General features: G+C 41.2%; 1 protein-coding gene across 4 annotated transcripts in view; it reads right to left on the reverse strand.

Moving 5' to 3' along the window:
- Astn2 (astrotactin 2) overlaps positions 1 to 21,023 on the reverse strand; it is a 1,030,147-nt gene that overhangs the window by 669,299 nt on the left and 339,825 nt on the right. For all 4 annotated transcript variants that reach the window (XM_023701575.1, XM_012516970.2, XM_023701577.1 and 1 more), the window contains one exon: positions 2,375 to 2,521. In XM_023701575.1, coding sequence (XP_023557343.1) covers positions 2,375 to 2,521 — 147 coding nt within the window. The remainder of the gene's footprint in view (positions 1 to 2,374; positions 2,522 to 21,023) is intronic.

A 21,023-nucleotide genomic window follows, 5' to 3' on the forward strand; every position in this document is an offset into this window, starting at 1 on the left:
TTTTCAAAAGACTCATATCTTGCTTGCACAAAGTTTCCAGTCTAGAGGCAAGGACAGATGTAGTCTATAGGCAGTTCTACAGTTTCTGTCTATAATCAGACTGGACTGTAGCTATTGGAAAGGCATGTATCCGCCTAGTGGTGGTGAACCTATGGCATTGTGCCACAGCAGGTTGTTGATGTCATTGAAAACTCTAAAAGGTTTGCCTTCCTGGCTGAGCATGGGCAAGGGCTCAAGTTCAGTCACTACTCTGGGGGTAAGAAAAGAATTTAAGTTGTTGGTAGAGTTCAGAATAGGGAATCTACAGGTGATAAGAAAGGCATCTTTTAATTTCCACATTTTGCTCTGTCTTTAGTGGGTATCAAGATTGTTTGTACCTTTCTTAGCTGCTCCTCTGACTTCACTATTTCCTGACTACATGCTATCTGAAAATTCAAAGCACATGAAAATGTAATGGGAATTATAGTGCTTAAAACACCCCAGCGAGATATGTCCTGTTGCCACCCACATTTCATACATACAAAAACAGGCTCCGAGTGGTCAGGTCACTCACTTGGCTAGAGAAGTTGCACACAACTGAATAAATGCATGAATTCTCATGTCATTCCAAAGCCTGTGCTCTTGGTTATTAAAATGTTTTTATCAAAACCTTGAGTAAGTCAGTCTCTAACTGTGTAGAAGTCAGTCTTTATTTCAATATGTATGGGGAAAAAAAGGGTTTAAAACTTGAATATCTTGAAAATGTAGCAATTAGGGAGTAGTGACTGGTGAGGGATAACAGCTGGGGGCCACACTTTCCAGTGGTCCAAACTGCCCTCCTGGTTTTCCCCAAACCATGTTGTTGTTCCTACTTACCCATCCCCACCTTCTGACCACACTCAGGATCTTGCAGCCTTACAGCTCCAAGCAACCTACTTCCCTACTTTCTCCTACAAATTTTGCTGCTTCTTTCACACACACACACACACACACACACACACACACACACACACACATATTTGTGCACCTATGATCTGACAGGGATACAACAAAAAAGATGTGGAGGAAAGATTACAACTCAAGAAGGGAGAACTACTTAGCTTATTTTCATTTCAAGGGACAAATAAGCAGGGGGTTGTTGACTACAGGGGATGTGGCAATTGCAGGAGGATGTACTGGTAGAAGTATGAATGTTTCAGAGAAATGAGATGATGTTTCACTTTGCTCTGATAAGAAGGTAGGGGAGGGGCAGTGCTAAGCTCTGAATCACATAACATAAAACAGGAAGACAAAATTCAGCTACACTGAGACATGGTGAAAAACACAGGGAAAGGATCTCCTCAACATCCCATATACACTCATAGAAGAAGATTTTTTAAAACATAATAGTATTAATATGTTGCTTTAAGGCAGAAAGTTAATCACTTCTAGAGAGTGAGTATCAGCGGGTTGGGAGATGAAGGAGCGCTCTGAGGTGCTAATTTTTTCCATTGCTTTGAGCATGATGGACGAGGCTAAATGCTTCTTATTTTGTAACAAAATGAGGGAGAGGAAACTTTCAAAGGTGATATTTATGGTCATGCCAGTGTTTACGGTGGTAATTTCACAGGTATGTAGTACTTTTCTTCAAAGGAATTGAGGCTTATACATTTAGGAATTGTGAATAAACTAAAAAATTAAAAGTGTGATCAAACTGAATAAATGAAAGTGCAGTAAGTTCCATACTCATGATTACACTCTTTCTAATATTTATACTATAATTCGAACAGTTCAAAGATGATAACACCAAGTAAGCACACACGTTCACGTACGGTAAGGCGCCAACATACTAACAATGTTTTGGAGGGCACTTTAGCAATAGATATCAAATAACTTAATCAGCTTCTTGGATCAGGCATTGGTAATGGCCATAGAGACTGCAGTGTCTCATTAATTCCATTTAATAGGTTAAAGAGTGAGTGGTGGAATGTCTGTTACTCGTAAAGTATGTTTCCAGGGAATGAGCTGTGAATAATCTCCAGAATATTCATGAAACTCCAGTAAATCTCACATACTTTAACCTGTCAGCAAATGCGCTCTGGGGAAGGCAGCATTTTGAACTTGGATCTGCAAACATAAGAACTAGTAGGTTCTTATTAAACTGAATCTTTCTGCGCCACATTTGAATTCTTCCTGGATTTAACAAGCCTTATCTGTGGATATGGAATGAAAACAGTCTTTAATTCTAATAATCCAGGATTTAACATGAGGACATCTTTCAAAGCCTTTGGATGATCTTTTTTTTCCCGGGATGTGTGTAACAGAATTGTGAGGTTGGGCCACGTGTGGAACATTTGCTCAGCCAGAGTGCAAGGCTGTGAGTACCTCTGGGGCAGCTTGGCTGCTGGGCTCTTACCATCTGCAATGAAGTGCTCGGGCACGTGCAGCGTGACCTTCACGGTGAGCGGACAGGACATCTGGCTGCCGCACACCATCGCCAGGATGCAGGAGCTCACGGCGATCAGGGTCAGGGAGGTCTTGTTCACTGGGCTTTTCAGTAAACCTAGCAAGGCAAATGCAAAAAGAGACATATGATTCTGTGGTCAAGGAGTGGCAATGGCGTGGAGCTTGAGAATCGCATCATTTCCTAAACAGAAATCTGCCAAAAGCAAAGCAAAAGCCCCTCTATCTTCTTACTTCTGTAGACTTTTGTCGGGTCCTGAGTTAATGCTTTGAAAAATGGGGAGGGGGTAGCTTTTTGTCACTACAAAAATAGTTTTTGAGTAAACCATTTAAAGAGAAGGAAAGGTTCGTCTTGGTCCATGGTTTCAGAGGGCTCACTTGGCTCCACAATTCTGGACCTGTGATGTGGCACCACATCATGGCAGACAGGGCCTGACAACCAAAGATGTTCAGCTCATGGCAATGAGGAAGGAGATTAAGCCAGCAAGTAAGGGGCAGGACAAGACACAGTCCTGACAGCATGCCCCAGGGACCCACTCCCTTCAAACAAGTGTCATCTCCTACTTTCCACCAGCTCCTAATAATGCCTTCAAATTATGAATCCGCCAATAAAGTAATCACTTGGTGACATGAGAACACTCACAATCCAATTGTCTTCCCAAAGAGTCACTTGTGAACATACCATTAATATTTGCACCTTAGGGGATATTTCATATTCAATCCCCAACCACAGGTTCACTAATTATTTCTGTAAAGACAACAGAAATAAATTTCCAGAGAATTGTGGCCCTTCTCAGTCTTCTGCTCGCCACTTTGGTCATTACGATAATAATTAGATTGTGTTCGATCCTCCACTCTCTCTAGTGACAAAGGGAAGGACATTGCACTATTGAACTGAGTAGAGCTTGATATGATGGAAGCATCGGAGTTAGCTGGTTTTGGAGGCACAGTTTGGTGTGAGCTTTCCTGAGCTGTGTAAACTGCTTTATTCTGCAAACCTCAGTTATTTATGTGCATGATGGTATACCTCATGGAATTACTGTGGAGATTATAGGGAGTAATGTATCAGTATCAACAGTGGTATCAATATAGATTATATATATATATATATATATATATATATATATATATATATATATAAAATATGCCTACACTATAGAAAGATTAAATAGCTGGAAGCTGGTCATCCAAATAAATTTCATGTAAGGAGCATCTCCTTGTGAGACATTTATAGATTAGAATTAGAATAGTTCTATCCTTGAGGAGTTTATGGGGGTTAGGAGAGAAAGGAAATATTATTCTCAGCTAATTATATTCTAAGACAAATGATGTGAAGACCTAGCTAGACAAGAGGGCAGAAGGTGGGGAGGAAGTTTTGCATGCGAAAACTGAAGACAGTTTTGTGGCGACACCAGAAGAGGTAGACTGCATCTGCCCAGCTAGGAGTGCATTCTGTCAACCAAGTTAGTCTGTCCTGAGTGCTCCTCATTTCTCATTGTTTAGGATTTGCCCTTCACATCTATCCTGCTTATTCTGATTACCAACGCTTGAGTAGTTCTCACCAAATTTCTTGTGCTTTCTAAACTTCTTTTTTGAGCAAACTTGTATCCCCAAACCACCCAGATATTGCTCTGCGATCACTCCAGAGATGTCAAACACAACCCATTCACGATGGGGTCCCCTCACCTTCTCCTTAAGGCTCCCTCCCTTCTGAGCTCCTTAATATACTAAAAGCACCACCCTAGAGACAGCCATACATGCAGTTGTTATCTTTCAGGCTTTTGTCTTCCTGCTTTACAGAAATGAAGCAGCCACAGTCATTTCTTTCTTTATTCTCCATGCCTTTTTAAAAATGTATTTGGTACTGGGTCTCCCTATGCAGTTTGGACTCACAGTGATCTTCCTGTTTTCAATCTCCCAAGCACTGGAATTATAGGTGTGTGGGATTATGGCTGGAGTTTAGCAAGCACTACACTAGTGAGCCCAGGGGTGGGGCTGGCATGGCATGTGGTGCTGGGATCAAACCCTGGTCTCTGCGCTTGCCTCAGCAGGTGCTTAGTCTGCTGAGCTCTCTCGCTGGCCCACACAGTCCTGTTTCTATATGCTTGGTGTTTTTACATTTTCCTTGTCATCTCTGTTTGCTAATAGGATGAGGCTGGCATCAGCATACCTGTCTCCTTCACTCCCTCCTTAAAACCCTGCAGTAGTTTTACAGCATTTCATCACAGGATATGTCACAGGCTCAGTAGCTTGACATGGTGTCTTTTTGATGACTGTCTCTGTCCTAGCCTCCTACCATCTCTCCTACTCTTGAAGGTGTTTGAACATGTGTCTAGTTGTTCTCCCAAAGCCTGATGCAGTCACTGGGGTAGACTTCTAGAGTTTGTGATTAATTCATGAACCAGTGTTGGGGTTATAGGTGTGAGTGCTACACCCTTCCTGGGGCAGATAGCCTGACTCCAGTATAGGTAAGGCAGAGAGGCTTGCTAGCGTCCACAGCCTCTGCTTCTCCCTTTCCGCTCTTGCTTTTTGGCTGGTTTCTGCTGCCATGAAGTGCTGCCCTCTGCCATGTGCCACTCTGCCTTGGAGCAAGCCAAGTGTGGGCTGAAACCTCTACAAACTGTGAACTACATAAACCTTTCCTTCCTAATTTTGGGTGTTGGATATTTTGTCCCAGCAATGAGAGAAACATAACCAAGCAGAAGGCCCCAACTGTTGCAGAACCTGAGGGACAACCTCTTCATCATCGCAACAGTGGTCTAGCTGCTCTTTTCTTAGGTAGAGCTTGCTCCCCTTCCTCCCCTGGGTCCTTTCTCCTCTCTATTTGTGATTTGTCATTAATGTAAATTCTTCATTCAGTTCAAGTATCTATGCTTATTGTATTTCCTCCTAAATCTTATTCTGAGCACATGAATTCTGTGCATAAAGGGCAAACTTCAGGGGGAAAAATGCCCCTGTCCTTAGTTTATCATTTGATACCTGTGCCTGGTATGGTACCTGGCACAGGGTTGAGTCTCAGGAACCACACGGTCACTTCCCAGGAATGATAGTGACAATATTAGTAACCAGCACTGCATGCACTGAGCACTTAGAAAGAACACCAGCTAGTGCAGCCATACTAATAGGGTTCACTGGAATAAGAGCCTTTATGACAACCCACTTAGGATGTTTTATGAATATCTATTTTTCTTAATAAAAGTAAGCTGCTTGAAAGAAGAGATCCAATCTTCTTTGTGTTTTTGTTTGTTTGGTTGGTTTGTGGCTTTTTTTTTGTCTCATCTTTCTCACTGCCTGGGACCTAGAAGTTGCTTAGACTTATAATGTTGAAAACATTAATTTTAATGTTTATATGTGTACAGTACATAATCATTACATTCATCTTGGGGAGTGGGTACGCATACGTAACATTCTTAGGTCTTCTGTCATCCTTTTATCTCTCCCCTCTCCTCGCTACATCTCTTGGTCTCTTTCTTTTGTGAAAAGATCTATTTAGTTTTAGAAAAGGATTTTTCATCTTTATCCCCTGCCCTAAGTCAATGCGTGGTACAGTCATACCTGTTCACACAGTGACAGTTGAAAGTAGAAGAAATGACAAATGAAAGAAGTAAATAAAAAATGATTCCATGTCAGAGTATATGAAATCTCTAAAATCTAAAATGACCAGAAAAAGAAAAAAGAAAGAGATTTTTATCTCTCCTCTGTGCCACAAAAAAGGTAGTTTCAAATTCTGACAGTAAAATCGTTTTAGGAACTAATCAGCATGTAGGAGTGGACACCAATGTTTCTACTAGAAAGGTGATGGGTGAGGGCTGCTCCCTTGCACTGATTCCACATGACAGAGGCACCATATTGCTGCAAGTCTACTGTGCAGCAAAGCCCTCTCAACGAGGAGTTGCGAGAGAGAGCTTCTACCTGAGATTCTGTGGTCTTCTTGTGGGGAAAAAATACGTGTAAATATCAGTCTAGATTAACAAATTCTGGGCAAAGTGAACCTGCTCCCGAGGACTGGGTTAGAAAGCCATCTGGGGGCTTCCGGCAATAGGAAAGACATATGCTGCCAGAGAGTCACAGAAGGCAGCTTGCTGAGCACCTCAGACGCAGGCTCATCTCTGACCTGTACAGCAGAAAACCTGCGCAACCAAAGCATTGCTCCTGCTAATTAACCAACCACTAGAAATTCACCTGCGCTCCACAGGGCTGACTTCCTCTTAGAGGAAGACTGCCAACTGAGGAATGGGAATGGGATTGCTCAGATTTCTCTGGGGTCCTTGCTAGACTAATTCTCTCCTCCAGGTCATTTAAAGCTTCATTGCAATCCAGGGTCTTGAGGAGCTAACCTGGGGACTGAAGTCACATTTCACATTAGCTTATTCAGTCTCCACTTTTGCATCAAAACTAGGAAAAAGATGACTAATCCTTTGAGAATGCTGTAAGAATGAGATGAGACAGTAAATGTCAAATTCTTAGCATAGCTTCTGCAACATAGTAAGCCCTTAAGAAATGATAATTGCCAGGGGTCCTGGGGAGATACCTCAGTGGCATAAGTGTCTGTCTGACAAGAAAAAGGTCCTGAGTTCCATCCTTGGTATTTAAAAAAAAAAGGAAAGAAATGATATTTTTCAAGCCACACAGAGCTATCTGTTTCATCACTGAAGGCAGAAATCAGGACCTATTTGCTTCTTTGCCAAACATATCATCAGAACATATTAAAGACTGGATTGTGCTTTATAGACACAGGCGACAGAAAGAGTAGTGAAGGGAGGGCCGGACCAGGAGGGAGAACGTGAGAGGGAGAATGAGGATGCACTGCACCCTGAGGCACGCATTTACTCACTCACAAAATGCCCAAATCACCCCGGTTGTCTCTGAAGACCAGGAGGAAGAAAGCGCGCAGGTGAGGCCTACACTGCGGCCAGCAATGCATGGAAGGGCTGCTGGGGTTGGAGAAGGTGCCATGGCAACCAGAAACTTCACGTGGGACTCAAAGGTGACTTCTTAAGGAGTTCTTGGCCCAGGGAACTGAGCATAAGCACTGAGCTCGAGTAGGAGGTGTAGACAGCAGCAAGGCAAAAAGCATCTATCCCATAATACTTATCCTGCATCTCTGTGCATGTTCAGTATTATCCTGCTATAGGAAGAGGCATAAACAGAAAAAAGACACCTGCCGGCCCAGTGCTTACTCGTACCCAGGCACTATGCTGCGATGTAGCTGCCTATCTGTTTTTCCTCCCTTTTGTCCCCTCATCTACCTCATTCTGGGCGCTGTTTTAAGGTTAGGAGAAATGACAGCGAGCAAAGCAGCCAGTGTGCTGGAAGCTTACATTTTAGAAGGTGAAAACTGCCTCCTTAAACCCTCACAGCAAGAAGCTGGTGTCAGCATTATCTCGATCTCACAGAGAAGCCCACAACAGTGAGAAGACTTATTAACATGGTGCAGTTTGCATGTGCAGAGTGGGTTATGACCCATCCCGGTCCCGCCTCCCAACTGTATCACACAGCCGCTTCTCACTTCACCAGAGAATAAGCGTTCCAGGATGCCATCACAGAGTCATAGAAAATACGGCCTTTAGAGACAGACGTATCCGTGTTCAAAGCCTGCCTTAATCACAAAATCTCTCCGTGATGCTTGCCAACTGAGCCAACTCTGGTAAATCAGAAGCTTCCATCTGAAACAATAGGAAAAGTGATCTTCTTCAAGAACTAATGTAAAGATGAAATAGGATTAGACATATGATTACCAACAACAAAAAATGCTGCATCAATGGCAGTTCCAGGACACAACCTGCAGACCCCCAGATGGCAGATGTCCTCTTCGGCTTACATCTGCCTGTGCAATCCTCTCCTGGTCACTTACAGGGGAATGAGCCATGCTAAAGGAGTGTGCAGTCCTACAGGATACACAGATTGCTGGGGCTGGAGAAGGTTAATAATCTAATTTCCCTTTAATTTCCATTCCCTCTTCCTCCTCAACTCCTCTCATGGCAGATGAGAATGGCATAATATGGTTGGCTTGAGCCATTCAGCTGGAAATAACTTGGCATTGTTGAGCTACACACTGCCTATAATTCTGGGTTTGATTGATTCTTGGTTTGGAAATGCCAGGTGGAGAGAAGAAAATCAAATTTAAGTTAAATTTGGAATTGAATCAATCACATTTTACAATGAACCAAATAGATCTAACCCTATCAGACCATTATGCATGGAAAATTTAAAGCTGTTCTACTCCCATTAATTCCTTCCTCCTACTATTTCTAAGGGACGGAGGGTTCCGTTTTAAGAAGTCATTTATTTCTTTATATAGCAAATGGTGTTGTGTGAGGAGCTGGCATCCCAGTGACCCAGAGCATTAGGGTTGAGGATACTGGGAGGTGCAAGAAGATTTAGAGGAGGGAAGAGGCTGAGCTTTGGATCTAGATGTGGAGGTTCCATCCAAGCTTATCCACTTTATAGCTGCTTGACACTTGGCAAGCTGCACCAATTCACAGAGCCTCAGTTTTCTAATCTATAAAATGGCAGCAAGAGTCCTCAACTGGTAGGAAGCTGAGGGTGATGAGGGACACTCTGATCAAAGCACTAAGCACTGTGCCCACCACATGCCTCGGGCTCAGAGCTGCCAGCATCTTTTATGTCACTTCCTCAAAGCCTCACATCACAACTGTCCCACACCTGCCATCCACAGAGGCAATGATAAATGCGAGACTTCTGCCCATGCTGGAATTCTGGCTTTCATAGTTAGCTGCTGATTGCTGTAAAAGAGTCATTTCAGTCCTCTGAAACTTGATCTTTATTAAAGGGAAATTATCTCATTCAATAAGTAGTTGCATCTTCTATACTCAGACCCCATAATACACGTCCTCTTACTATTTCCATGCTTTATAGCATCCTTGACTGTAGTAGGTGCTCAGTAAACATCTATTAAATAAATGAATAAGTAGTGTTTAAATGTTGTTTTCTTTTTTCTCTTTCTTTGTTTTTCAGAACCAGGGATTGAACTCAGGCCCTCCCACTTGCCAGGGAAGCATTTATTCTACTGAGCCATCTCCCCGGCCCTGTTGTTTTCTTTTCTACCAAGAGATGTCAGTAGCAGAATATTGTTTTTCCAGCCAAGTGTAATCACTCACTTTCTCTGGTAAGGGTTGGTCCCTACCTAGTTAGATATCTCCAGGAATCCTCTTGTGAGGTCCAAACCTCCCCACACAGGATGCTGACTGGTACAGACTGTGGCACAGCCCCATGAAGGGAAGAGTCTCCCGGCATTCCTGCATACCTGAACTCCAGACCTCTATTCTTCTCGCTGTACTTCTGGAAACTAAAATTGGGACACCTTGTTTGACAAGTGCAAATGTTGTGCTAGAGGGAGGAAGAAAAGATATTGGATGCTGGAACTGTCTCAGAAGCTGTGCGGCCCGTGTCCCCAGCCCGTCTCCTACAGATTCACCACATATTTCTGTGCGGTGCTTCAACATATGCATCTCTTCTCTATTCCTACATTTTTGGGTCCGTCATCTGCCACCATGCTTGCCTCTCTCCCTGTCATGGGTCCGTGTGCGCGCACATGTGTGCATGCATGTGTTTCTGTGACCTCTGACCTTGCTAACCTCAGATCCATGACAATCTTTAAATATTTTCCTCAGTTTCTCCTATTCTGCAGGTTTGTCCTTTGTAAGGTCTAAGCGCATGCTCATCCGGCTCTTGTTTGCACACTTTTTAGAGACAGCAGACTCAACTCTTAACAGCCAGGATTTCTACTCCAAGACAGCTTAATGTCTAAGAGACTGAGGTGCTCAGTCTGTAAGCCAGCTTCTGTTGCCCAAGTTAGACAGGATGCATCTAACGTCTCTGCTGGAGGGTAGTGATTGAGTTAGTTTAGGTAGCAATTAGATTTCCTTGAGCTTGCTGTCCTCCAAATTAAATATCACTAGCTTGACTTTATTTCTTGAAAATCACATTTTGATTATCCTTGTAAGGATGCTTTGTAAGGATTGGCTCCTCTTATGACAAGTTTCCTGGTAGGAAAGTCATCCCTGTTATTACCATCCCCATTGTCAACACTTATAAAAACGTATGTACCAGACAATATAACTAAACTTTCCCAGGCAGCACCTCATTTAGTCATCACAGAGGTTTTATGGGATGGTTTCTACAACCACCTACATTTTGCAAAGAGGAAACAGGCTACTATTTGCCAAAAGCCATGCAGTTCAAAAGCAATGAGTCTGAACTGCAAAACCATCAGATTTCAGAGGAAGCTCATGGATATTGCCTTCCTCAACATCTCATTAACCTGCTGGACATCACCTCAACAGAGTAGAAGCAACCACCATAGCCACTGAGCTGCTTGCCTCAGACCTCTGTTTGCCCTGTCAACCTGTGGTGACCACCAGTGAACTCACTGTGACCTCCTTGTACCACCTGATACCAGCTGCCGTCTTCAAAGCAACTGCTGCATCACACGAAGAAAAATGTGAAGATGTGGTAAAAGGAAAAACATGCGTAGTAGGTGGCTTTTGTTCCTCTCCCCTTCACACCAGAAAAAAAGATACATGGACTCTGTATAGTACTCAGGGCCAATCCTCACCTGATTGGCTAGTGGGAGATGACAGTCACAGCTTCCCTCCAGGAAGAAGGGGAGTTTCTGCAGCTCAGGCTTGAGTTTTGGCACCTTGCTGGTGTTAAGGCCACTGGCAGCAGGCCCTGAGTGGGGCTCTGCAGAGCTGGCTTCTTGGACTTCTTTGTGGTCATTTGAGGCAGCTGCATTTACAAGTGCAAAAGAGACTTCAAGGGGGTAAAAATGAAAATCTTGACAAGAGTGTGGAGGATGACCACACTACAGGTGACACCAGGTTCTTTAGTTATTAGCTTAGCAGTTTCTGTGAAGTATCTCACTGACTCTTTACCCCAACGCTATACATTAGGAATTGCTGTTGAAACCAACAAACAAATGATGAAGCAGAGATTCCACTGGAAACTCCTATTCAGCTATAGAAAAATAATGGCATTTATAAGACATATGTCCTGACTGCAGAACCACCATTACAGAGAACAATGTAAGGAAATGAAGCACTACTTTAAGGATACATGCAAAGCTTTTTTAAAAAATTATTATTAGTAATAGTCACAGATCCCAATGATTAACTCTTGTTCCTGTGGCAGGTACTGCTCTAAAGCTTATGTGTACATCATTCTACTCAAACTCCTTAACATCCTGGAAAGTCACGGGTTGCTGATTTAGTTCTCATAGGAAAAATGAAGCCTTAATAGGTGATAGGGAAATTGTGGGGGGAAGTTTCATCCAATCTTATTTGACTTCAATGTCTATACTCTTCTAATTTCTATGTGTTGGAAAAAATACAGTTGTAAATTCACAGGAAAATATGCCTAAAGAAGAAAAATAGGCAGGGACAAGAGCTAGTTCAGGAGGTTAAAGACTATTCCACCTGTATTCAGAGGGCCGATGGACTGGATGAGTGGGAGAAAAAGATGCTGTACTCAGTAGATGAAATTGCAATGTGGAAATGAGAAACAGTAGAGAAGATGATTTAAAAGAGCTAGAGTTCAAGAAAGGCTCAGAAATAATGGGAAAGGAAAAGACAGAGAAGGGGGCAGTGAGGTTCCAATTCACAGGTGAACATTATCTGGTACTAGCAAAATTATTTTTAAGACATTAGTGGCTTAATCTTACATTAGCTCTCTAAGACTATATGCTGGCTGGTTATATTACTACATTCAGCCCATCCCAAGGAAGAATGAAGTGAGCAGAGAAGAGGTAATGACTGAGTCTTGCAAAGAGACAGAAGCAAAGAGAAGGCGCACGTTTCCATGACTCACAATAAAAACATGAACCAGTAATAATTCACGTCCATGAAAGACATCTAGCAATTTTCTTCACAGAACTTACTGGAAAAGCCACAATTCTATTCTCTGAGATCAGTGAAGGAGAACTTTTAAGAGTTTCCAATGACAATAAACAGCCTGCTGCAGCAGGCATACCACAGCCTTAGATGATGTCAATGGACTTTGACCCAAGGTTCACAAAAGCAGAAGCACGGAAACAGCACTTGTGGTGCATTTGGTCTTTACACTGGCTTGCCCCCCCTTCTCTCTCTGTCATATTTTGTACAGGGTCTATAGGGTCTCACTACACAGATTGGACTCATAGTGATCCTCCTTTTTTCAGCATTACAAGCGCTGAGATCACAGGTGTGTGCCACCACATCCAGTTTCAATTGCCCTCTCAGCGCATCCCAGGGCCTGGGCTGGCATGGTATGCCAGGGATAAAACCCCAGTCTCTGTGCCTGCCTAAGCAGGCACTTTAATCTGAGCTATCCAGGCTGGCCCTTCCCTCTTTCTCTTGACATTTAGACTTTACAAGAGAAATAATAGACAATTGTCTTTTTCCAAATGATGCCTAAGGCTTCCATCACAGTTAGACTTGCTGTCCCTTTCCTTATGACTGGCCACACCCATCCCACCTCCATATGTTTTCTTTTCTTCTTCCAACATATCGAAAGGAGACCAGGTTTGGAAGATCCAAGAGAATTCCCATCTCCCAGAAGTTACTTTCACCACTGCACCTCATAGGAACCCAATATTCCTCTTCTCTGTTCCCCTGTACCCCACCTGTCTAATTTGAATCACAGAATTTCAGAATGACAAGAAACTACAAAAGCGCTGACCTCCACATGTCGTACAATGCAGGTCATTTCTGCAATGCTTCCCCATGGATGTTCAGCCTGTGTTTGAACATTGTCTAAACTTGGAGCTTGTTAACTCAGAGATCATTTAATTAATTATAGCAATGGCAACAATAATGACACCTTTTTTGGGTGGGGGCCTTGGGAAGTATGCACATTATTCTAAATATTTTACAGATAATTACTCTTTTTGTTCAATTCCAAAGGTTTGATATCTCATTTCACCTATGATGAAACTGAATTTACCCTAAGGTTGGAGCACTATGGAGAGATAAAGCCAGGATTCCAATCCAGATCTGAACATCAGGCCTCTTGACAGCATTCCTGTGTAGTCTCTCTTCACTGCTGACCTTCACTGTGAAGGGCTGACACAGTAGTGTGAAATGACAATCTACTCCTGCAATTATAGCCAGCCAAACATGCATTTCTACCCACAAGAATTCCATAAATGTCCACATTCCTCCTGTCCACAGCAGACCTTCAAGATCTGAAGTAGGAAAATAGGCTCTTCAACATTATTGGTGCCGAACACAGGTTCTATTGTCTCTCTCACAAAGAATATAATAACAGAATCAGAAAAGGCAGAGCTGGAAGGGCCCTTCTGCATCAGTTAGTATATACCAATCATGCTACATTAAAGTTAGCAGGAGGCAGAGCAGCCTTCCCCAGAGCCAAAGTTAGGCCCATCTTCCCGAGCTGCCGTGACGTTTCCTGGTTTACAACTTTCCAGTTTCCTACTTAACCAATACATCCTGGAACAAAGACGTCCAGGACACCTTTCTCATGTCCCATGGCACTGGGCAAGCAAAGAATTTCAAAGAAGGCTGAATGTCACATACAAAGTGACTAAATAGAAGAATGTACACAAGAGAGTAAGTAACATGCACTGTGGAGTCAGAGGTAGGTGTAAATCTCAGCTTTGTCATTTTTCTTCTTGACATTGAATGAATTTCTTTTCTTCGCCCCTAAAACAGGTTCTCCTCCATAGGGTTGCTAGAAAGATTAAATAGAGTAATACACACCAGAGAAGTAAGAGCCTGTGACTAGAAGCTTTCAGCAGTAGCATCGCTACCAACGTTCTTATTCTCATAAAGTTACCAATATCTTTTTCATTGTATGATCAAATTTCAGACCAACAAATGTAACCACTGGCCTTTGTACCAGTGAGAATACCTGTATCAATTAAGGTGGCTCAAAAGCAATAGAAAGTTCATGAGACCTAGGGAAGAGTCAACGTGAGGCATGAGAAGGGACAGACATGACAAGCATGTGCGCTGTGCTGAGGTCTGTTGGGCCCCTGGTGCCTATTGTTTAATGCATTTGTCTTAGCAGCTTTTGATCAGAATGATCTGTACCCCATATTCCCACAGGTGACTTAAGGAAATGATGAACAGTAGAGTACAGCAATGAAAAGAATATGACCTTTAACCTAAACTTGGGGGACAGAAATGATCTGGTCAAGGGCATAGACCCAGTCAGCTTCAGAGCTGCTCCTTGCAGCTTAGACTTGTGTGAAATCTAAGTAAGATATGTAAAAGTGGCCCATGAGCTGAAGAAGGTAACCAGTTGTACACTAGAGACTACTTAGGAGGTGACGACAAATTAAAGATTTCAGGCATTTAACATTGAAGCAAGAAAGTCTCAGTCAGAGGGGCCTTGGCATAAGGAGGTGACAGGAAACATTCAAGGAGATCTGTTATGGCAGGCAAAAGGCAAGCAGCACTCACAGGCCACACTGACATATTTGTCTAGGTCAGCTGGTGCATGGCCTGATGGGAAAGGAGGGGGACCAGTCAGGCCATGGGACTGAGGTGATCTGGTGACTAGGTGAAACCCAGAAATGTTAGTAGTTAGAGTAATAAATGAAGCTCCCACTTGGGTATGCACACTGCTTGTTGCTCAGGTATGGAGTGTGTGCTATTTTGTGGGATTTATAAAACATTCCTTGTAAAGAAGCCGAGGGTGTTCAGCCTCAGCGCCACCAGCCTCAGTGCTAGGCTAGGCTACGTGGCCCTTCTGCAGAGATTTAGGGCCCCAAAATTGTGGCATTTATTGGGGAAGATTTGTCAGCTCACTGGCCTTGGGCACTACCACAACCCCAAGCTAGATAAAGACTGAACACCTTGTCCCATAAAGCTGGAGTTCAGAGATTTAAGCCAGTGCAAGGGTAGCTGCTGTGGATAAGGCCAGAGCACAGCCCAGGAGATGGAGCTGAGACTCATGGGAGGGAGGGGTGCAGGTGGCTGCCAGGGACATGAGAACGCTGCCGCTCCCGCCCATGGTGGACAAAAGGCAGCAGCCCTGGCACGTGGTTCTGGGTATTTATCTTAAGCAGCAGTGTAAAATGATGGTCTCCATTATGAGTGTATCTATGAGGGAATATTTTTGTTTGTTTTTGATTTTTGTTGGTTTGGTTACTTTGTGTGTGTGTGTGTGTGTGTGTGTGTGTGTGTGTGTTGGGGGCAAACATAGGTATGCATATTTATTTCAGCATTTATGTCTGCATGCTCTATGATCGTACACCTCATTTTCCCATGTCAGGGGTTGTCTTACATGGATAATTCATTTTGTTTTCTTGTTAGTTCAATAAATTGGATTCAATCTAAATATCCCTTCTTTCACTTCCCATTAATATTCCCTTTCTTTCTCTTTTTCTTTATTCCTCTTTCCATATATACTTGTGTCTCTGTTTCCCCCTTTTTCTTGAATATATAGTATTAGTATAAATCTGAATATCATTTATGCTTAATTTTTATATCCTTTTGCATTTTATTCATTTCTTTGCTTTTTCCTGGGTTAGTCAAACAATGGGAATATTTTAAAACAAGATCTTAATCATGTGATAATATGGTATAATTCTAAAGTGTTTATTCTTGCCCCTCAAAGTAGTGATGAGGAGTAAAGCCAGCAGCTGAAATAGATAGAGCAGAGGCTTTTACCCAGAGTCATATCGAGAGCCCAGGGTAGGTTACAGAGATAAAGTCACTTATAAAAATACCCTCTCATCTGAGTGGTAGAGATTTATTCCAGTAAAACTGTTAAACTTGCCACAGAAACACAGCAATCATGAGAAAATGGGGAAAATATCTCTCCAAAAATTCATACATTTCCCAAAGTGGATCTTATAGATATTGAAATGGATAAAATTCCAGACAGCATCTTTTAAAAACAAACTGTTCAAATGATCAATGGGATCAAAGAAAAAACAGATAAGCAGTTGAATGAATTGATTACTATGACCATCAGTGAGGTCAAAGAAAATATAAAGACAATGCAGGATAGGAAAGATGATCTCGACAAACCAAGAAACAATGAGGGACAAAGAGATAGAGAAAGAGGGAAGGAGGTGGGAACAAGGGAAGAAGAAGGCATGCAGGATTGTGAATACATCCACTAGCTTCCCAGGATGAAGGAAACCATCAGGTACTGAAAATATGTCTAAATAAAGATATAAAAAGAAAGATTAAGTAAAAATGAAAGATAGTTTCTGAAAAAGAATAAGAAATCCTAAAAAGCAAAAACTTCATTAGGCAAATAGAAAACTTTTATAGGTAAATGGGTACAACTCAAGACCATACACTGATAATGTGAAATAAATCAAGCTCACATGTGTAAACATCATTCTGTTTTCATAGCATGAGAAATTGAATGAGCAAATAAGGTCTAAAATGTGCAGTAGATATGGTGAAATGGGAAGAAATTCTCTAAAAGGAGAAAGGAATTAGGATGAGAGGAAGGGAAAAGAGAAGAAAAGGCAAGTTAGCTACACTACTGGTGTTCACTGAGATAGAAGCTTTGTGCTACAATCGATTGGAGGATTTTTGAAGCAAGAATTTTGAAGATGACAATATGCAGTATATTAACTATTCTTATTATTCTATTATTTTGTTATGAAATTTTGTTTTACCTTTTCTCCATAAATTAAAAAAAGAAAAATCAGTTAAAGTCTTAGCTGCAGCTAAGATGAATCAGAGGAAGCAACAATAAGGTGGATGTACTAGAAGAACATTTAGGTGGTAATCAAGACAAAAATAAACAGCAAACATTATTCAAGTGCTTTTGGAGTGTCTTTTTGACACTCCTCAGGCCAGATTTAAGACACATTGGCATTAAGGAGCATAAGGAAACGTGGCCTAATGCACAGGGACTCTGTTCACTGCAATTATCACTGATTATGTTCTAAACCTGAGGAATGAGATTAATAATTAACCAGTGAAGACATGTAGAAATACAAATAAGCTGGGTGTGGTGGCACATGTCTGTAGTCCCAGGAGATAGAGGCTGAAAAATTGCAGATTCAAGTCCAGCCTGGGCAATTCCACAAGACACTATTTCAAAATAAAATAGGCTAGGGAAACAGCTTAAAGCAAAAGCCATGGGTTCAGCTCCCTGTACTGACTGTCTAAAACAACAAAACCAATGCAAAACAAACAAAATACCCAAGCAGATATGACTAAAAGAGAAACTTTCCACAATACATTATAGTCTAAGGTCAAGTTGCAAAAAACTCAGAACAAGGAGATAATATTGAAAGCTATACCAAGTCACTTGTTAGTTCAAATGTATTAGAATGACAACAGATTTCATCACAGAAACTTTAAAGAGCAGACAAGCTTAGAAAGCTTCATTTCAAGCTTAGAAAGAAAGTAATTGCCTGGACTATTTTGGATTATTTTGCTGAATTCACACACCTACAATATTTAAATGACAATGGAATACCCATCTCTGACAAAAGTAAACAAAACAAGGGGATATAAGTGAAGGACCATTTTGTATCTGTACATACAAAATAGTTAGGATAGATATGCAGCTACTTTCTCTTAATTCAATGAGAAGAAAGGTTTGTACTAATAGGGTTTGGACAGATTATTATGTCTGCATCTCATACTATGAATAACTACTATGAAGACAACAATATGCAATGTATTAATTATTGTAACTGTACTAATAACCTGTTTTGAAACCATCTCATTGTTATTTGTTTCTTAATAAAATTAATTAAAAAATTAAAAAAAGAAAAAAAGAAAGTAATTGCCAACTTTCTCAGTCACTTTCTTCACTACTGGGAAACAATTTCTGTCACGTGTAACTAAAACAAAGAGAAGTTTATTTTGGCCCAGACTTTCCAAAGTCCCAGTCTTTGCAAGGTTGGTGGCAGAGTGGGAAGGCCTGGGCAGAAGAAAGCTGCTTATAACATGGGAGTCAGAAATCATAGAGAGCAATGAGGTGTCAACAAGGAGATATATTGCTCCAGCTTGTACCCCCATAGCCCACCTCTTTCAACCAGGACCCACCTCTATTGTCCAGTCAGCTCTGTTGGCCTCATGATTCAACAGCCTTCCAGAAGCTCCACAGAGCAGAGCACAAGGCCCTTGGAGGATAATCTGGGTCAAACATAATATCAACACAGAGTTATTATATTATGCCAGGTTTTTCTTTAAAACTGAAAAAGAAATAAAGTCCCTCCAAGATAAGGATCAACTAAAGAAACTCTTGAGTATTAAGCCATTATTGCAGAAAGTGCTCCAGAAAATCCTAAACACTAAGAAGATGTCAACCACAACTGCAATGCCAAGGGAAAGGATAAATCTCATTGAGAGAGTAGAAAAATGAATGGGAATCAGAAATAAATACAACGTTAAAGAATGATAAGTGATAGGAATTGGTACTTACCTTTCTATAAGAATGCTTGATGTAAGTGGCTTTCATTCTCCACTAAAAGACAGACTGCAAGACTGGATCATAAAACAGGCCCTACACATGTTGCCTGCAAGAAACTCACTTCATCTGCAAAGACTCATAAAGTCTGAAAGTGGAATGATAGAAAACAATACTTCTAGAAGCTGCAGACTCCAAATAACCTGGAGTAGCTATACTTGTGGAATGTGAGCAAAATGTACAATGAATGTTTAAATTTACAAGTTTTATTTTAGTAAATGGCATTGCCATTGATGCATCATCTGCCTCAATACACATACTTCAAATGCACTTATCCATTGTTTGTGCCACTTTCTGAAGCTATTGTGGAGTGTCTTTACAAGTCATGATACATATATATATATATATATATATATATATATATAGTGAAAGGTTCTATCCAGTGCCATATAATGAGAATGTAGGCACCGAGTGATATTACAGTATATCTTCACCCACCTTGTTCACTGGATCTTCTGCCATGTGGCTTCTGGTTTGTCAAAAAATTAAAATGACTTCAGAAGGTAAACACTGCCAATAAATTGATTTAAGACATTGAGGCAGTTGTAACAGTGCAGTGACAGTCACAAGAAGAGACTTCCAGAACCACTTCAGAAAGTGGCAAGCATGTGGGGAGCAAGGGGTTGAGAGGGATGAATGGCAATGTGTCTTTTATGGTGACACATTTTTGAAAATTTAAATATTCACCATATTTTTAAATATCTTATGTATCTTATATCTTTCTTTGCAAAGATAAACAAGATTGATAAAAAAATCTCAGTGAAACTATGAAAACAGATAGGGTCCAAATTATGATATCTGGTATCTTACATATGCAAAGTAAACTTAAAAAGTCAGAAACAGCAAAGAAGGCCACTAGATCCTGAAAATGGGAGCAAGTCCCCAAGAAGAGGTATCTATTGCAAAAATATACACATCAAATATTGAAACACTCAATTTCACAAAACCAACACCACGTAATAAAGAAGGAGGACAAGACAAACACCAGTACAAATGTAGTGGGCAGCGTGACTACTTTACACTCACAAATAGGTAGGTCAAAGCACAAATTAAAAAAAAGAAAAGAAAAATGAAGCATCCAAGTTAAACTACAGTATACATCAAACAAATAGATATGTAGAGTATTCCATCCAACAACCGCAGGAGACACATCCTTTTCAGCAATCCGCAGAACTTTCTTTAAAATACACTATAATCTTAGACCCCAAATTACATGTCAGTACAGCAATAACAACAAAACTGAAATACTCCTGTTCATCTTATCAGATCACAATGAAATGACATTGAAAATGAACAACAAAAGAAAGAATGGAAACTACACACATATAGGAATTGAAAAACATTCTTAATGTTAGTAAGCCATTGAAGAAATCAGGAGAAAAATTTAAAAACAAGATAATAATGGAAACACTTCATTATCCAAAAATAATGGAAACATATAATGTCAGAATCTGTGGGAGAGAGGGAAAGTAGTTTTATGGGGAAAGTTTATAGCTTTGTGTGCCTCCATTAAATAAACAAACAAACAAAATGATCCCAAATATACAATCTGCATTTTCAGGTCCTAGAACAATGAGAAAAACAACAAAACAAAAACCTCAAACTAGTAGAAGGAAAAATTAATAAAGATAGAACTGAAGTTAATAAAATACAGATTTAAAGAAAATCCAAATGATCAATGCATTAAATAGTTGGTTCTTTGCAAAGATAAACAAGATTGATAAAAACCTCAGTGAAACTATGAAAACCCAATAGGGTCCAAATTATAAAAATCAGGGCAGGACTGGGATCCAATGCCTGGTGTGCCACGCTGGTTCTGCCCCCGGGGCACCCTGAGAAGGCTACTGAGACTGGGAGTGGTGGCGCACACCTGTCATCTTAGCGCTTGGAAGGCTGGAAACAGAAGGATCATTACCAGTCTGATCTGTGTAGTGAGACCCTGTAGACCTTGTACTAAAATACATTCAAAAAAATTTAAAAGAAAACAAATTACAAAGGGATGGGGGGGTTTGATTCCAGGCCTGCTGTGCTGGCCCTGCCCCCGGGGCACTCTGAGACAGCAAATGAGACTGGGCACGGCAGCGAATGCCTGTAATCCCAACTTTTGGGAGGCTGAAAACAGGCAGATCACTATGAGTCCGATCTAGTAGTGAGACCCTGAACACCCTTTGGACCCCCCCACCAAAAAA

The sequence above is a fragment of the Octodon degus genome, unplaced genomic scaffold, assembly GCF_000260255.1.
Source record: "Octodon degus isolate 3935 unplaced genomic scaffold, OctDeg1.0 scaffold00137, whole genome shotgun sequence".
Taxonomy (NCBI): Eukaryota; Metazoa; Chordata; class Mammalia; order Rodentia; family Octodontidae; genus Octodon; species Octodon degus.